The sequence below is a fragment of the Brachypodium distachyon genome, chromosome 5 (genome assembly GCF_000005505.3).
Source record: "Brachypodium distachyon strain Bd21 chromosome 5, Brachypodium_distachyon_v3.0, whole genome shotgun sequence".
Taxonomy (NCBI): Eukaryota; Viridiplantae; Streptophyta; class Magnoliopsida; order Poales; family Poaceae; genus Brachypodium; species Brachypodium distachyon.
In genome coordinates, this window is record NC_016135.3 from 19605123 (window position 1) to 19622044 (window position 16922).

The 16922-nt window shown below is 40.6% G+C and overlaps 1 protein-coding gene across 4 annotated transcripts; it reads right to left on the reverse strand.

The window, feature by feature from the left end:
* Positions 1-14234, reverse strand: LOC100824868 (regulator of nonsense transcripts UPF2). 4 transcript variants are annotated; one of them, XM_010241850.3, is made up of 17 exons: positions 13940-14234; positions 13494-13611; positions 11492-11573; positions 10472-10674; positions 9515-9859; positions 8993-9097; positions 8746-8873; positions 8084-8254; positions 7901-7982; positions 7043-7309; positions 6765-6962; positions 6413-6514; positions 5033-5284; positions 4708-4926; positions 4033-4203; positions 3472-3657; positions 1-1371 (listed from the first exon to the last, which is right to left on the reverse strand). In XM_010241850.3, exons 2-17 carry the CDS (start codon positions 13569-13571, stop codon positions 382-384), a joined length of 3579 nt encoding a protein of 1192 aa, XP_010240152.1. In that variant the 5' UTR covers positions 13572-13611; positions 13940-14234; the 3' UTR covers positions 1-381. The 4 variants fall into 4 exon arrangements, with proteins under 4 accessions (XP_010240152.1, XP_010240153.1, XP_024311655.1 ...); XM_010241851.3 differs by having other exon boundaries at positions 13494-13614; XM_024455887.1 differs by lacking the exon at positions 13940-14234 and adding an exon at positions 13772-13907.
* Between the last annotated feature and the right edge of the window lie 2688 nt (positions 14235-16922).

Below are 16922 nucleotides of genomic sequence, written 5' to 3' on the forward strand. Positions count from 1 at the left end.
TAGATTGGACTATGATTCTCATGCTCAGCTAATCAGGTTCTACTGTTTGCACTCGACACTGGGAACAGATCTCATCAGGCCCCTGAATGTTGTTTATATACATTTTTAGGAACGTCTATCTTATATACAAGGGACAACGCCCCTAAACCAGTTCAGAAAACCACATCCTAAAACTGTCAACGGAGACAAGTCCACTATGCATGTGACTGTAAGCATGGGGTTATTAACCAGCAAAACACAGCACCTAAGCCACTTCCAAAATTACACAAGTTTCATCCTTAGGTAATGCCGACTTACATTATTAGATGAGAAATATTTCGACGGAACAGTTTCCATTTCCCAGACAATGACTACGTAAACCATGATTTTAGCGCCGTAAGGTCACCTCCCCCTGCCATAACCATGGTAGATCCCACCTGCGATGTAGCACCGCTGCCGATTGCCTCCGCCTCTGTTTGCACCATCCCAGGCACCACACCCAGCAGACCTGATACTGCTGCCTGTGCTGCTAGCTCCTTGACCCCAGTACCCAGTTTGCAATGGCTCTCCTTTAGATTCTTCCTCCTCCCTTTCGTTGTATTCAAGAATTTTCTGCTTAATGTTTTGCTTCTCCTGGTGCAGAGCTGCCTCTTGCTGCTTTGTGCTCTGAACAAGCGAGCAGTCTCCAGGAATGAGCATTTGTTTTGTCTGCTGCCTGTGCCCTTTCTTCACAAGCACCCTGACACACACCTTGACCTTACTACCACTCCCAGCACTGCCACTTTCCTCAGCTGTAATTTCTTGTCCACTCTCTGCTCCAGTGGCCTTTGGGTCCTTTGACCCGTCACAGGCATTCATCGGTACGGTCATGTTCAAAGTGGGCTTGGCCCGTAGCTCTGATTTACGTGACTCCAAGCTTTCCTGTACGAGGGCTTTCAGCTCCCGGTCAAAGTCTTCTTGCTCCTTGGGATCAACTTGCACCACCTTATGCCTAACCTGAAAACTTTCTTCATCAGAACCAACAAGCATGCAACCATAGTCATTGTCAACTCCAATCTCCGACATGTCATCTGATTTCTCTTCATACAGAAAATTTTCATCTTCATGTCCATCTCGATAGACGCTTCCTCTACCTGAATGGCTTTCGCTGTCTGCTGCTGCTTCATGATCCCTGCCATTTTTGTTAGGTCTGTTTACTAATCTCTTGCAGTTGGCATCAAAAGCAGCACTTTCAGATTGTTTCATCTGAGGTCTGTTGTCTGAGTCCCTTTCACATCCACCTTTCTCCGCTGAGGAACCATGCTCATTTTCTTCAAGCTCAGCCAGAACAGAATCTAACATTTCTGTAGATGAATACCTTGTCATGTTAGGTCGTAGCTCAGCAAACATATCCTGCACCAGGTGTAATATAAATATATTAGGAGCTTTAATACTCACTGAAGAGACAAAACTTTATCTATAAAAGGGGTAATCACATCTGCTATGATCTAGCATGCCACTTGAGTACCGCAGAATTTGCTAAGCACATCAAAACAGCCCAACAAGTAGACGGTCCCATATCCGCCAATAATAGAAGTAATGTGACATCTCAAATCATGATAACAGAGTGCCATACGTTAAGTTGCTGACCAACTTTTGTCAACGATGTAATATTATGAATTTTGATTCCACTAAATCAAGAATATTCTGTTGCTTGCACATTTCTAAATAAATAGATCAATCCAGCTCTTTTGACAACTGGTGGCATCCAAAATATCCCTTGTTTCAGTACGAAGTTCAAATCCAATATTTTCACAGTTATTGATCCACTGCAGGTGAAAATGTTGAAGTGTCACCACCAACGACATCCAGATCTTTTCTCTCTTCATGTCATGGGCATGGACCCATGCCCAAGACATGGACAGAGTTACTGTTCACGTCTGGTACTGTAGTCTAAGATTCAGATATAAATAGTTAAGAAGATAGATATAGAGATAAGATTAGTTTCCCTTAAGTTAGAGATTCGTTCCCTATAAAAGGGACACCATGTGCTCGTTTATGATTATAGGTGAACTACGGCAGGCAATAGCCAGCCTGCACAATTTCAATTAAATGAAAGAATCGGGATACAATGAGTACAATGCAAGTATTTGGCAAAAGAAACACGAGAAAGAAAACCTAGGCTCTCGAAACATGCCAACAGCAATATAATGCACAAAAAGGAGCACGATGATGCAGTCAAGAGGCGTTGATCTGCCGAGCCCGCTCATGACACACTGTCGCCGACGTAGTCAAAAGACACAAACTAAAGCCTGAGGGCAACATATAGAGCCTGAGGGCAGCCTGAAAGCCAGATGAGTTTTGCCTGGCCAGGCATGCCGGAAGATTTGTTGTTTGGTTTCAGTCCTGGCCTGAGAGAAAACTTAAACAACAAACCGTATGTTGAGCTTCTGACAAGGCTGCACATCTCTCTGTTCCCCTCTAAAGTACACGGTTTATTCTTCAGGCAGCTGCTGCCACATGGCCAGGCCTCCAATTTTGGTGGCCTGAGCCAGGCTAATCAAGTTGGCCAGGCTAACCACGGTGGAGACGCTATCCAGGCCAGGCATGGAAATTTTTATTCAGGACACCAACCAAACAAGTATCAGGCACATCTCAGGGATGCTACAGGCCAGGCGTGGGGTGCTCAGGTCATGAACCAAACAGCCCCTAAGCCCCAGAGCCATATTCCCTGTGTCAGGGCTTTACAGTAGTACCACAGGTGAACACTGAACAGAAACTCTATCCGTGACTTGGGCTAGGGCCTGGGTCCACGCTCATGACACTTCTGCTCAACCGCAGCCTGGTAACAAAGTTGTCAAGAGAAGAGGAAAAAAGAAGCGAAACTACTTTTTCCTCCTCCTGCGCCTAGTAAAAAACCGGTCAGTGTTTTGGTTCACTGGTCCACCAGTTGGACCGCCGGTTCAGGCGGTTCACTGCCGTGGACTCCGGTTCAGGCGGTTCACTGCCGGTTCACAAATGACTGCCCTGTCTAACCAAGGTAATTTTATTAACTTTATGGCAGAAAAATTAGGTATAACTGAATATATATCCTTCCTATGTCACAAAACAAGCTTGGGCAAGATGACTAGCTAAGCATGTGGCCTTACAGGGGAGCAGGAAGGTCCCGGGGATGAATGTTGGGCAGAGCATTCAAAGTTTTCTCACATGGGATGTGGTCATCTGGTTGGACTGGTCGATGGTTCAGTCAAAAACCACCAAATCAACTACAGTGGCCAGTTTTCTCCATTTTTTCGGCAGGAAGGTTTTTATCTGTACCAGATCGGACGTCCGGTCCAGTTTGTAAAACTATGCTTGCACCAGACATTCAACTTGGTGCATCTCAACTGGTTGTGTCCACTTATATTGATTTTGTTACCAAATGGTTACAATATACAGTGACGACTCCCACAAGTATGTATGCTTTGAAGATGCAAACTCTAATAAGTTGCTGCTGTTTAGAACAAGACTAACCTGAACATCAAACTCAACGTCAAGTGATAATGGCCCTTTGTTAAGAACATATCTTTGAAAATATAGCAAAAATCTGTCAAGCTTTCTTTTTGCAGATCCTCTATCAAAATAGTGGCCACAAGTCTGGAGAAGTGTAATGATCATCCTAATCCTGAAACAATCTTCTGGAGGATCAAGCACATCTTGCTGCACAGGATAAATCCATAGGATAATTTTTTCAGTAACAAATATATCAATTCCTTTAAATATAGGGATTAAGCATGAGCAAAGCATTAAGAGACAAAGAGCGAAAATCATGTTTGGTGGCATTTTTATTAAACAGTGAAATTAAGAATAGAAAACAAGTTAAAGAATGCGGGGGTAAAAGTAGTTATATCAATGATGTTATCAAATTTATAAGTGCATGTATTTCTTTGCGATATAACAAATCCAAAAAATGCACCCCAAAAAACCTAACACTTGACAGTATCTGGATTGCTGCAAGATCAGTATTAAAAAAACAGACAAATCAAATAAAGACAGCAAAACTAACTTTTGACTTCTATTTATCCATTTACTTACTTCAACTGTTCCACAACCAAATACAATAATAAGGTTCAGTGTCTCAAAGATAACTGATGAATCGATATGCTCATAGTTATATAGCTCCCCAAGGAATCGCATGTGGGCAAGTCGCCGTTGTTGCATCGCATAGTCATTCAGCTCAAGTCCAACTCTAATCTCCTCTAGAACCTGAATCCAGATACACAAAAAAATACAATAGCAGTATGTCAGTTAATCCATTTATCACCAAAGTGTCATTAAATAAAGGGGCTTACAACCTCCTCCTGCTGCTTTTTACAATGTTACTTAAGCAACTAGGCATATACAATATATCGCAATAGATAATACTTACTCAGTTACTCTACATACTAACAACATTCTTCTTATCTCAACTACAAAGACACATCAAATCTCAAGACCCAAAATACGGAATGTACTTGGTAAGTAATTTTTTTACAAGGATGAGTTAGAGCGCAGAGAAAAGAAAGAAGAAAGTAATTTGAGCACCCTACACAGAATTCAAAGAAAGAATCAGGATAGGCATACAAATGTACAGGATAGTTTGAAAGATGTATCCTGTACTAATCATGGTCTAACTTTGCATGCCATATATGTATTCATTGTAAGTCTAAAATAATTTCCGCTACTAACTTTTCATGTAATGGTTTACTGTTTCATGAAAAAGTAACTCACCTCATCAATCACAGCCACAGGAAAACCATCATGATAGTGACTAAGACCAGCCGTCAGAAGAGCAATCAGATGAACTTGGCTATACTTTCCCTTGTGAACCTTGAGAAAACACTTCACCAGGTACTGCTCACACTCTGCCCAAGGTAACTTTCGTAACTGGCGAAGAACATGCTGAACACTTGTTTTGTCAAGATCTGAGAAAAGCAGCTTCCTTATGTACTGCATGCATTGAAAAATAATAGTAGTTCAGTTTTTATATACACATAAACATACTCCAGAAAATACTGGAAAGAACACAGATAAGAGGAACTACAAAAAATATTACCTGGTGCAAAGGTGGGCGAACTTTAGAGACTCTGGCAGATCTTTCTGGAGGTTTGCATAAGTAATAAGCATTCTCTACAAGTGTGCTGTGGTGTGGATCCAAATTCTTGACATTTTTCAACCGCCTCAGTATTTCCAGCATGTTTGACATGCGAATTGTAGTCCCTTGTGAGAGATAAAGAAAGCGCCCACAGGTCTCAAGAAGATTGCAGGCCACGTCAATGTTATGATGGCTAAAATCATCTAAGCATGCCTGAAAATACAAGTTGATCACATGACTAAACTAAGTTGGTAACAATTCAAGGTAAACTGATGTTGTGACTTGCAATACGATAATCATTTCTTGATTTTTCATGTTTGTGTATGCATGTAGAAAAGTTGATTGCCAAGTTTTAAGTAAAGATCATGAGGGTTGTATTATTTGAAGGGGAACTCGCCATAGCAGCGACTATCTGCTGTGCAGGATGATGGTGACATCATTGGTTGGACTTTAGATAAGGATAATGAAGGTAGGGACTTTGCAAAAGGCAGCATCCAACATAGTGACAGCTACTGGCTGCACAGTTTCACATCAACTCTAAACAAGGTGGCCGGGGGGAGAACATTAGGCAAAGGTATCATACGGCATAGTCGCAGCTAAGCCAGATCGCAATGCCTTCAACAAGTCAACTTTAAATAAGAATAATGACGTAGGACTCTATTCCTTCGCGGCTTCACCAAATTGAGCAGTGAGTAATACGTCAAAAACTTTAAATGTTAAAAAATATCTTTAGTTGTCTCGCTTATACTAAAGCAATTATAAAGAACCAATAAGTCAACATGAGCATGCAGCTTGGGCCCAACGGACAAAAAAGGTCCAACAGTTGTCAGCTGAGCAGAAACCATCGGGTAGCTATGAATAAAAACAGGAAAGCTGAGATGCTCATGTAGCCCCTTGTTGGAAGAGAGCAGACGGGCGAGAATGCCTTTGTCAGGAAAAGACAAAACTGATAGTTGTGTGGTCTGAAACATGCCTTCCGTAGGAAATGCCACGCCTTCCCGTGTGGTTGAAAATCACACAAGTGGTCACAACATGATGCGGCGTAAATCAGTGATTTTGAAACATACATAGCTTATGTGTCTCTATCTATCTAGTTAACCATTCTCGTGTCTGCCACATGAACTGCACTAATTATTATTCCATGTAGAACACAAGAGATAATTCGTTCCAGTTAGAAACTATACACTGTAGTCCAGATGGCAAGCAACATATCACAAACAGAAACTACTCGGTAGCATCTCAAAGTTGGTAACACAAAAGGAGAAGGAAATTAAGAAACTCAAGTAAAGTTCTATGACAGGAAGGTAATTCAGTAAATTCGACTTTTGTAGTTTTGCGTACCTTCAAACAGCTAAAAACAAGGCCTGAAGGTGCAATTTTGAATTTGCACAACTCGCCAATAAATCTAATGTTTCTAATTTTTGTTTCGATTTTGATTTGATCCTGAAAAGGGAAATATTATGCAGAAAATAGTTAGTGCTTGAAAATAGATACGCTGCTGCTTATACTTAATTTGAATAACATACCTAACTACAGAACTACAGAGAAGTACATAAATTGGAAGGAGCAAAAGCAATTTTGTTCTTAGTGTCAAATAAAACAGTGTATTCCTCGGAGAAAAACAATCCGTAAGTTAAAATAATATATTATGGGCATATACATGGATGAAGAGATGCATCAATAAGAGACAAACCTTCTTATTTATCAAAAAGTTAAACTCTTCTTCAATCATGGGCAAGAGCATACTTGGGAGATCCTTCATGCATTTGGACAAAGTGGCAACTAAACGGGAATAGTAAGGTAACAGTTCCAACGAAGTCCTTGGAACATTGAATAAGGTCCTCACAAGTTTCTTTCTGTTTGCTTTAGAATTCAGATAGCAAAACTCTACCTGAAAGAATAGGTAAAAAGAGTTTAAGAATAAGGCAGAACTATTTCGAATGCACAGACATACCTAAATCAGGTTATTACCGTCAATTGATCAATAAGATCTCGACTAACACATCTTGGCAGCCTCTGAAGCAGGTTGTCTAAACTTGCGCCATCAGTGACTCTTACTTTGTCACTTTCAATATCTTCTTTTCTGCCAGCATCTTTTTCTTTAGATTTTCCTTTATCTACTTTCTCTTTGTCTTCTCTATTCTTGGAGATGATATTTGCTTTTACCTCCAATTGATGTTCAGGAACAGAAGTTTCAGCATTGTCTTGAACTTCATTTCCATGTTCCAATGTAGACTCCTGAACAAAATTCAGCAGATTTGCCACAGATTAATCAGATGGGTTGCTGAAGAAAAATAAAGTGGGGTCAGTTGTGGTGATAAGAATCAACCTCATGGCTGTGATGCAAATATAGCATTCATCTCTAAAAAATAAAGAGAATAACAGAACATAGTCACGAGAATATGTAGTCAGAAAAGAGGTAAGGCCTGACAATAAAAGAGGAGTTGCCATTCAACCTTGTATAGGCTCCACTTGGCACTGCGGTTGATTATGGTAATCTTGTTTGCTTGATCTAATTTTAGATATTTAGGTGTTTGGCCATCTATTTCTTTTTCTTAATCAAGTTGCAAGCAAATATATTATTGAGTTTGTGTTCCAAACATAGAATATGAGATGTGAGAGAATGACCATTGAATGACATGTTTATCTAGCTTAATTCCATTACCAAAAAATAATCCTAGACCTTTCATAAGTCCTTTCCAACAGCAGCTTTAAAGATAAACACAGCACAACAACCACAAACTGAGCCTTAATCTCTAAGACAGATATCCAAATGGAAAGTTGGCTTTGCACAACACACTATTCTTGAGTATGAGAAACTCTTCTTACACTAGTTTGTTCATGAACCTTCCCATGCTGATCCACCAACTTTGGTTCAGCTTCTCCCAATAGCACACCAGGCACAAATACTCTGCTCAAAAGGATAGGTTAAGTAGGTTCAGAAGAATAAACACATGGTGCAATAACAAAACTGTGGATGGAAGTAAGTATGATTGATAACCAAGGAAAAACCTGAGATCAGGCAAAGATTCATAAAATGCCTTCGTGTCTTCATCATCCCAGATAGATTCTACAGTAGAAGATTCTTTCCCAGTAGGGGATAAGTCAGTCCCTGTAGTTACCCTTGTTGTATGTCCATCATCTGGCATAACAGGAGGCTGCATATCAAGAGCTTCAGCTAAGCTGCAACAGAACATATTTAAATATTTGACAAGATCTGTGAAACAGATGTATAAAGTCCAAAAATATGGCAATAAGCTAAAAGGCAAAGTAAATATCATAATTGCAGCAACTGCTTGTTGTTCTTTCCAACAGATTTTTTTGTTTAAAAGCAAGAGAGCTGAAGAAGACCGGAAACTGTAAGCCATCTGTAGACTCATGATAGGCACTATATTGACTCCTAAAACTATTAGTTTAACTAGTTCAGAATCATAGGTTCTTGTTTGCTGAATCTGTTTAGCTCTTGGTCCTTTACCCACATAATAACCTATAATCTGGCAACAGAAAATAAAGAGGAAGGTGCAGCAATATAAGAGTAAGAACTGGATGAAACCTATTTTCAACTAAGCCAACAAAATAAAGACTTTACCCGCAAAAAAAAAGACCTACTTGTGCAGCTGCAGAAGCGATATATAATGTAATATAAGATGGCATATTTTGATGGGGGAACTCACGATGAAACACAGTGCAATAACTGATCGAAAGATTTCCGAAGCTTCTCATACAAAGCAGTATTCTCATCACTTAGTTCGCCTTTGGCATTTAAAATCTTTGAATTTTCGGACTCCATTACACGAAGAGACTGCATAGTGGATGTTATGCATGAGAAGATAGCATAATAAACACACTCAAGCAATTTCAGAGTAAAATATTAGCCTAAGTGCCTAACAACTTTAAATTACTTCAAAATAGTTTAGTTACCGCATGTTCCGACTGGAGAACTACAGTTGTGGCATCATAGTAAGAGCTCAAGGCTTTCTTAAAGAAACTTTTAACATCATCTGTAACGCTGAGGCCTACAAAAAACTGCAGTAGATAGAACACATGTCGTGAGTAGTCATAAGCAGTTAGAATTATACTGTTACCTCGATGCAGAACAGAACCAGTCACTGAAAGAACTAGTTGCATGTGTCAATAAACCTAAGAAAAGGTAAGCATGTTACCCATGAATACTTAATTTTATCACTTATGCTTATGCATACATCACTGTGTTATAAGTAAAGTTACATTTCAATGCATGCAGAATTTACTATGAAGTATAAACATAAAGGCATTGACCATATTATCTTTCCAATCATTTTAGAAGGTCACTGGAAGTCTGCATATTCAAGAATGTACCCCCAGGCCACATGAAAGATTACTAAATTACTACAGATAGATCACCTTTGACATTTGCTAGTGTCATCAGCTAATACAAGATGATGGAACTTAAATTTGGCTCACCTCATCAGAAGCTTCTTGCCCATGTTTTTGCAATCCAAGGAAATGTTTTCCTTGGCGGGCAAAACTAGCAAGGAGAGACAAATTTGTCTGTGTTGTTTCACGGTCCTTCAAATGCTCCACTGACGTAAGATCCTTTACGATGTTTATAAAAGTAGTAGCATCATCAACAATTCCAACAAAATATAATTCCATAAGAAGTTTTAGCGTGCTTCTCTTCTTCATGGCCCTTGAGTTTTTATCTAAAGCCAGACAATCGCCAGATTTCCCAGGAAAGAAGGCTTTCAGGAGTCCTTGAACAAGGCAAGGAGAGAAGTCCTTGTATCGTTGATGAAGCAGCGAGCAAATCTGCATCAAATAGAATTCTAGTTCATAAAAACGATCCCCCCCCCCCACCCCATCTTACTCGGAAAAAAAAGGTCCGCATAAAAACGAATTTGAAAAAATGTAAATTTACTAATCGTTTGGAGATCAAGAAACTAGTGAAAACTGGCATACATAGATTGTGATGCCAAAAATAAAGCAACATCATAATATGCAACAAAGGGCCGCCTGTAACAAAGCACAAAGCTGATATAGACAAAGATATATTGATACATATGTTATAACTGGGAGAAAAGGAACATGTGACTAAACAAATGTAGAATATTTCTACCAGAAAAGGGAAACCATTTCTACTTGTATGGGTGAGTGCTCCCACTATATCAACCATAAAAAAATTAGTATGAGAGAGTGTGCACAGATCTCAATGCACATTTCATGGCTGAGATAGTGGGTGCTCCATAGAAGCACAAACCCCACTTGGATCAGAAATAGACAGGGGATTCTGTAACCTAGAAAGCTAACTCATTTAAGTACAGGCGAAAAGCTTATACAGAATAAATATGGTGAGCAAGCTGCGAGACGGATTAAAAACTAATTTGGAATAAAATAAGACTGGGAATTACCATTACTACTAACCTGAACAGTAGCTTGTATATCAGCAGAACGGGGTTTGGCCTCACAAATGTAGGAAACTGCTTCACTGACAAATTTGCTTAAGTTAACACTTTTCAATTCTTCCATTAATCCATCCTTTTGTTCATTGGTTATAGTTCTGAGCTTCTTGATAACTGCTGTGTTGCGCTTAATGCTGGAATCGAGAGTTCTCAGGTAACTTGCATCTAAGAATGAACGATTGGCCATGTCATAATTATTCCAAACATCAGAATTGAAACATGTATATTCAAGACTGAGCTGAGCAAAATATCAATGTTGTCTCTCAACTCAGAAATAGCGCTATAGAAAACGAAATAGACAAACACCGAGTCATAGACATAATTAACATCTAATTCCAGAAGGCAAACACATTGAGGTTACTCGTACAGCCACAGGGAAATTTGTAATTATAAGCTACTAGAAATCATTGAATGTAAATTCCAAAAGATTTCTAACCTCTCCATAAGTATGCTAGCTGCTGAGGAAACTGAAAATTCAATTTGATTCCTGAGCTTACACAAGTGAATTAGCTACATGAGCAATGCAGTAGATCCAATCTGAGTAGGGTTTCTCATCTTAACATGGTTTGTACTCCAAACCTTAAATTTTTAGGTTATGTGGGTACGTATCAAATAACAATAAATATTTCCCTTGTCTCTATAAAGTCATGTTTCTTAATTTTCTAGATACCACCTACATACTTAACAGATATCATCCCTGACAAATAAATAAACTCTAAATGACTGTGTTACTGATGTAGGCATAGGAAGATTCATGTACATCAACATAGTAGGGAGTAGGGACCAACTTTCTATCTAGCAAGTTCTAAAACATCAAAAGATCTTCTGGAATTCATTTAGATGGGATGTAACGCAACATTACTACATGAACATCAGTTTTCCCTGGTTGAACACTATGAAACCCCCAACAGAAACTGTGGACTACACGGTCACCGTGACTTCCATTAAATAGCCATTACTCAAAGAAAAAGAAAGGAAGTACCAGGCCTCTCAGGGTTTAGGTTACTCTGGCGGAGAGCAGCCTTTACATCAATAAGCTTCTTATATTCTTCAAGACGGGCCTCCTGCAAATAATCAATGGTTAGGACAAATTAAACATTTCGAACTTGAAGAGGTACGAAGATCGAAACATATACAATCACCTGGTAAATTATCTTTTAGACTTTTACAAAAGCTTTTAAAGACGTGTGAGAGAAAGGAAGTTAAGCGCGCAAGGCACTTTGTTCAATTGGTATAATGTTGCCAAAATAGTTTTTTCTTGATTTTAAATGTAAAGGTATCTGCTAACAAGGCATTTGGACAGCTTGCTCGCGGTGGCAATAAAATAAACTGGCAATAGGATAGATATTACACCAAATAACATCAGGTAACAACTGCTCTAGCTACCCTTGATAGTTTTTTCATGAACCTGGGATAAACTGGAAAACTTCAAATGTGCACTATATATGGTCTCCGTACTGCTTGTTAACCACTCTTAACGATGAAAGGGAAACCTAACCAATTTGGACTATAGTGGTACATCCCATATTAGGAGGGCTACGAACTACGATAGTGCGAAATCCAAATGCATCTTCAGCACTGAACAACAATCCTAACAGTTTTAATCCCATTTTATTCACTAGATATCGAGGTTACTGATCCACAGTTCTCCAGAACATGAATCGTGTATTACATTTGGCTCATTGGGTAGCCAGCAAGTAATGGTGTTCAAATTATATCAGCAAGAAGGGAAAGTGGCAGCTGTGGCATATTGAAAAGGAACTGGCATGACAGTGGGTACTCAGTATCAGAGAAGTTGAGAACTGCTTGACAACTATGTCTACGTAATATAGTTGGTCACTATGGTTTCTCTAGAACCATTTCCACTGTACAGGACAAGGGTTTGACCTTCTTCAAAAAAGAACAATTGCTTGATGGTCATCATGCTGACAAGTAAATGCCACCCAAGGAGTCCTTAATAATTGTTGGCTGCAGTAGCAGATGACCGTTGATGGGCTCAGACGAGCACCATAACACATCCTAGACATACACCGGTTGCTCCTCAAGGTGGACCTCTTGCCAAGGCCACAGATGGCAGAGGATTTATTAACGGGGGTGCCAACTGCCAAAATGATGATGACCTAGTACTTTATCTTGTCATTGGGGTTCAGATTTGGACCAGACAAATGGTATTGGATAACTCCCTATGCCGAGCTTGCCAGCATAGGGGGATTTGGCTCCATCAACGAAGCAAAGGTTTTCTGGTCACCGTAGGCTAGTTTTCTTGCCAATGTTAGATTTACTGGGTTCCACCAGACAGCTCCTAGCCTAGCAACACGAATAGTTAGTCCTGTCTACTGTCTTAGGGTCCAAATGCACCCATAATCACCTTCGCTTGCTATTTAAGGATCATGCACTTCACTAGTTAGTAGTTACTCCCTCCGATCCATATTAATTGTCGAAATATTACATGTATCTAGATGCTTTTTAGGCACAGATACATCCATATTTGGGCAAATTTGAGACAATAATATGGATCGGAGGGAGTACATCATGGTGCTTCGTGACCAAGACTCCAATGGTCAATACAAAAGAAAAAAAGGAAATAAGAAAAAAAATGGTGTTGGAATTGTAGCTCAGCATACAGGTTTTGCTCCAATCACTGCCTTGAAGCTCCATCTGAGGCTGCAGTAATTGCAACATGACCACAGGATTACACACTTTTAAGGCTGTGTTTGAGCATAATGCAAATCAATTTGCTCACTTCAATTGAGGAGCGTCCTTGGCAGGTAAAGTCTGGAAGTTGGCAGGGAGTGTCTTTTCTCAAACGTAATGGTCAAATAAATATCATCAAGTGGATATGCGACGAGAGTAACAGGGCATGAAGCCCTGAATTACCAACTTTTGACTATAGGGATGGACACCAGTAAAATATCAGGAAGACAGGTATACAGTTTGAAACTACTCAGTCCATATCATTACTTGAGTTCTACTACCATAGTCACCTCATTAGCTTGCTTGTTATGATGTTCCTCTTCATCTTGCTTTTTTTCCTCGTGGCTCTCATTCTCCATGTAATCCATTTTGTTTCTTCACAAACCAGATGTGATCAATCATGCAAAGCTGCTAGGCAAATACAAAATCGCACATCAGCAGTTTGCTCAAATTTTCAGTTACTAAATAATAATCTCTCGAAATTTGAACACGCATAAGCACCCCAGAACAAATAACTGAGCAAGAGTAAATAAAGTATGAACCCTCCAAATAATGCATCACACCTCACCTGCTGCTCGAATGTAAACCTAACTATAACGACTACAGTTGATAAACCAGTACGTAACTGTCGGGAATTGGGCACAAAATGGGACGAATCTAGATGGTGCCTCCGGACATCCAAAATTTGTGGATGTCAGGGGGTTTAACTAACCACTGGATGACAAAAGGTCCATACCTCAAAAAGGTCGGATTGCGGACGGGGTGGAGTCGTGGAGACAGCAGGGACTCGATATCGCGATGATGTAGACCGGGAACGACGATGGCGGCAACGCGCATAAGAGGCGGAGGGTTTGGGAGGGAGAGGCGAAGGCGGTGACGCGACTCGCGACGCCAAGCTAAGGCGCGGCGGCAGCACTAGGGCACGGCGTGGGAGACTAGGAAAGATTTTAGAGCCGCATTGGGTCGGGTCAGGCCATCTGGGAATCAGGAGAGGAAGAGGAAAGAAAGAACAAAGAACGGGGCAGCGAAGAGGAGAAATCCTACCGCAGAGGACATTGAATTCGACGGGCCCATGATGGCACTGATTCGATTCAAACGAAAACAACCTCCTTTTGCACTAAAAAATATGAAAAAATAACCAAAGTTTGGAATTAACTGTGATCTAAATTGGTGTTTATTTTTTTTTCTACTCCCACCGTCCAACAAAGGATGCCCCAACTTTGATTAAATTTGAATGCATCTGTACATTAAGTTATGTCTAGATATATCCAAATTTTGATAAATTTGAAACATTTTTTGTTGGACGGAGGGAGTAATCTCTTTACGCACACTTGGTGATGACGATACGTCATTCTCCACACAATCCAAAAAGTAGACATTTAAATCTAATATACTCAATATTTCCAACTAAAAAATTAGAGTTTTAAATCTACACCGAATCGAATCTAATATTCTCGATTCCAAAAATTAGGGAGTCTGCAATAGTTGAGTCGGTATTGGCTCTCTACGTCATTTAGAGCAACTCCAGCCGTCCCCCCCATATGGCGTCCGGCCTGCCACATTTTCCGGCCGCGTCCCAGCCGGGCCCCGGATAGTGAATTGGGGCACCATTTAAAATTCATTGAAGTTGGCAAAATTTATTCAAATTAGGCGATATTTCATTGAAATTTGCGATAGTTTACAAAATTAAAAAAAAAAGAAATCAAACCCTAGCCCTAACCTAGTCGTCTAGCCAGGAGGCGCCGCTGCCAAGCTGCTGCCGGAGTCGAAGCCGAAGCCGCTGTCGTCGTCGTCGTCGTCGTCGAGGACGATGACGCCCGGCTCCTGCTGCACCAGTGTCACCTTCTTTGCCGCCTCCTGCGTTGCCTCATAGTCCAGCCACGCCTGCACTTTGGCGTCGGAGGCCGTGTAGCCCAGGAGGCGCCGTCGCTCCGCCTCCTCCTCGCTGGCGCGCTCGGCGCGGCCTTTTATGGGCATTCAAATTTAATCAAAGTTTGGAGTTAACTGTGATCTAAATTGGTGTTTATTTTTTCTTTATACTCCCTCCGTCCAACAAAGGATGTCTCAACTTTGATTAAATTTGAATGCATCTATACACTAAGTTAGAGCTTCTGGGCCGGCGCGGCCTTTTATGGGCGCCGACGTTTAACTCGTCGGGGGTATGAACACGGCGAGAAACAGGCGTTGGGAATGCGAGGGGACGTGCCGTGTGGAAGCCGATGGGACTGGACGGCGGTTTGACCCGACGACCGCCATTACTCGCCTGGGAAGCCGAGGCGAAGCCGGTGAGAGCGATAAATGACGCTGACAAGGCGGGCCCGCAGCAATAAAATGCTTCGTCGGCGCCCCCGCTCGCCCCCCCCCCCCCCCCCCGTGGGTTGGGTTCAGCCTGGGTGCGCCGGGTAACTTTTTGGGCCGTGCCGACTAAAAAAACAATTTGGGAAGGCCGGCTGGGTCGGAGTTTAGGAGTCGGCGCCCCCCAAGCCCGTTTAGGGGCCTTTGTGGGGCCGGCTAGAGATGCTCTTAGAGTTAACAGTAAAATAACACGTGCAATGTCTTGTGTCTTCGTACTAACTCTAAATGATTTTTTTAACATTAAATGCACATGTGACTGAATAAGCTTTCATCTTTGCCTTGCCAATAATGTTTGATTAAGAATTCCATGTCTTAGGCTCCGTTTGTCGCTGCCGCGTATTATCATAATCCCGTTTTTCACTATTTTCGTATTTGGCTAACTAACTTTTTTCTACTACTTTGTGTATATTTCCACAATAGATTATAAAATAATTTCAACGCAGCACAGTTCAGCAATGCCAAACCGAGTTTTAGAATCCTACCTCCTTGCCGCTTGGGCTTTCTAAATGGTAAATTAGGAATCTAGTGCACGTTAAGCCCCTTGGTGCATGCACACTATCTCACGGTAGACATTTGCTCGCACTATGCTAGCCGCACTTTGTTCAAATGTAGATAATTTTGGTTTTTAATCGCACTTTTAGCACTTCAACCGCAGATTTTGTCAATAAAAATGCATCAAATATTTTTTCCAACACGAGTATATTCAACACTTTTAAAATGCGACAAATATAAATTTGATGCATTTTGAAGCCAAATTGACGCACTTTAAAATGCGTCTGGTAATCTACCGTGACGTAGTGGCAAGACGTTGATAGGATCACTAATTGATTGGCAGGTTTAACAATAATGAAATATTCACAAACTTTTTGATGACACTAACAAAGAATACGTCTACCATGCCTCAATGTATCATGTCCAAATTCAATTCGTAGCTCAAGAAACAACAACAGCACCAGCGTGATGGTATTTTTTTTTTCCGAACAAGTGTGATGATATTTACTTGAAATTTGAATTTGGTAGGAGTACAATTAAATGGTTAGATTTGTCTTTTTTATTTATCAAGCTACGGGCCAAATTTCAAATTGACATTGAGGGATGTAACAAAGATGCATTGTGACAATGTCATGAATTATTTTTAGTTATTTTTGCATGACTTAAATTCTTTTTTACGAGTAGTGCCCTGGTGGTCCTAAACGCGACAGTGCAGCCCGTACGCCAACTCGGTTGACCTCGGTTGGCATTTCGTCGATGGAGCTTGTGTCGTCACCATATATAATTGTGTAATTGTGGGTCACTGCAATGTGTCATAAATTGCGTAAGGGTAACAATACTAATGGGCATACTATGTGGGCATGTGGCCGTCT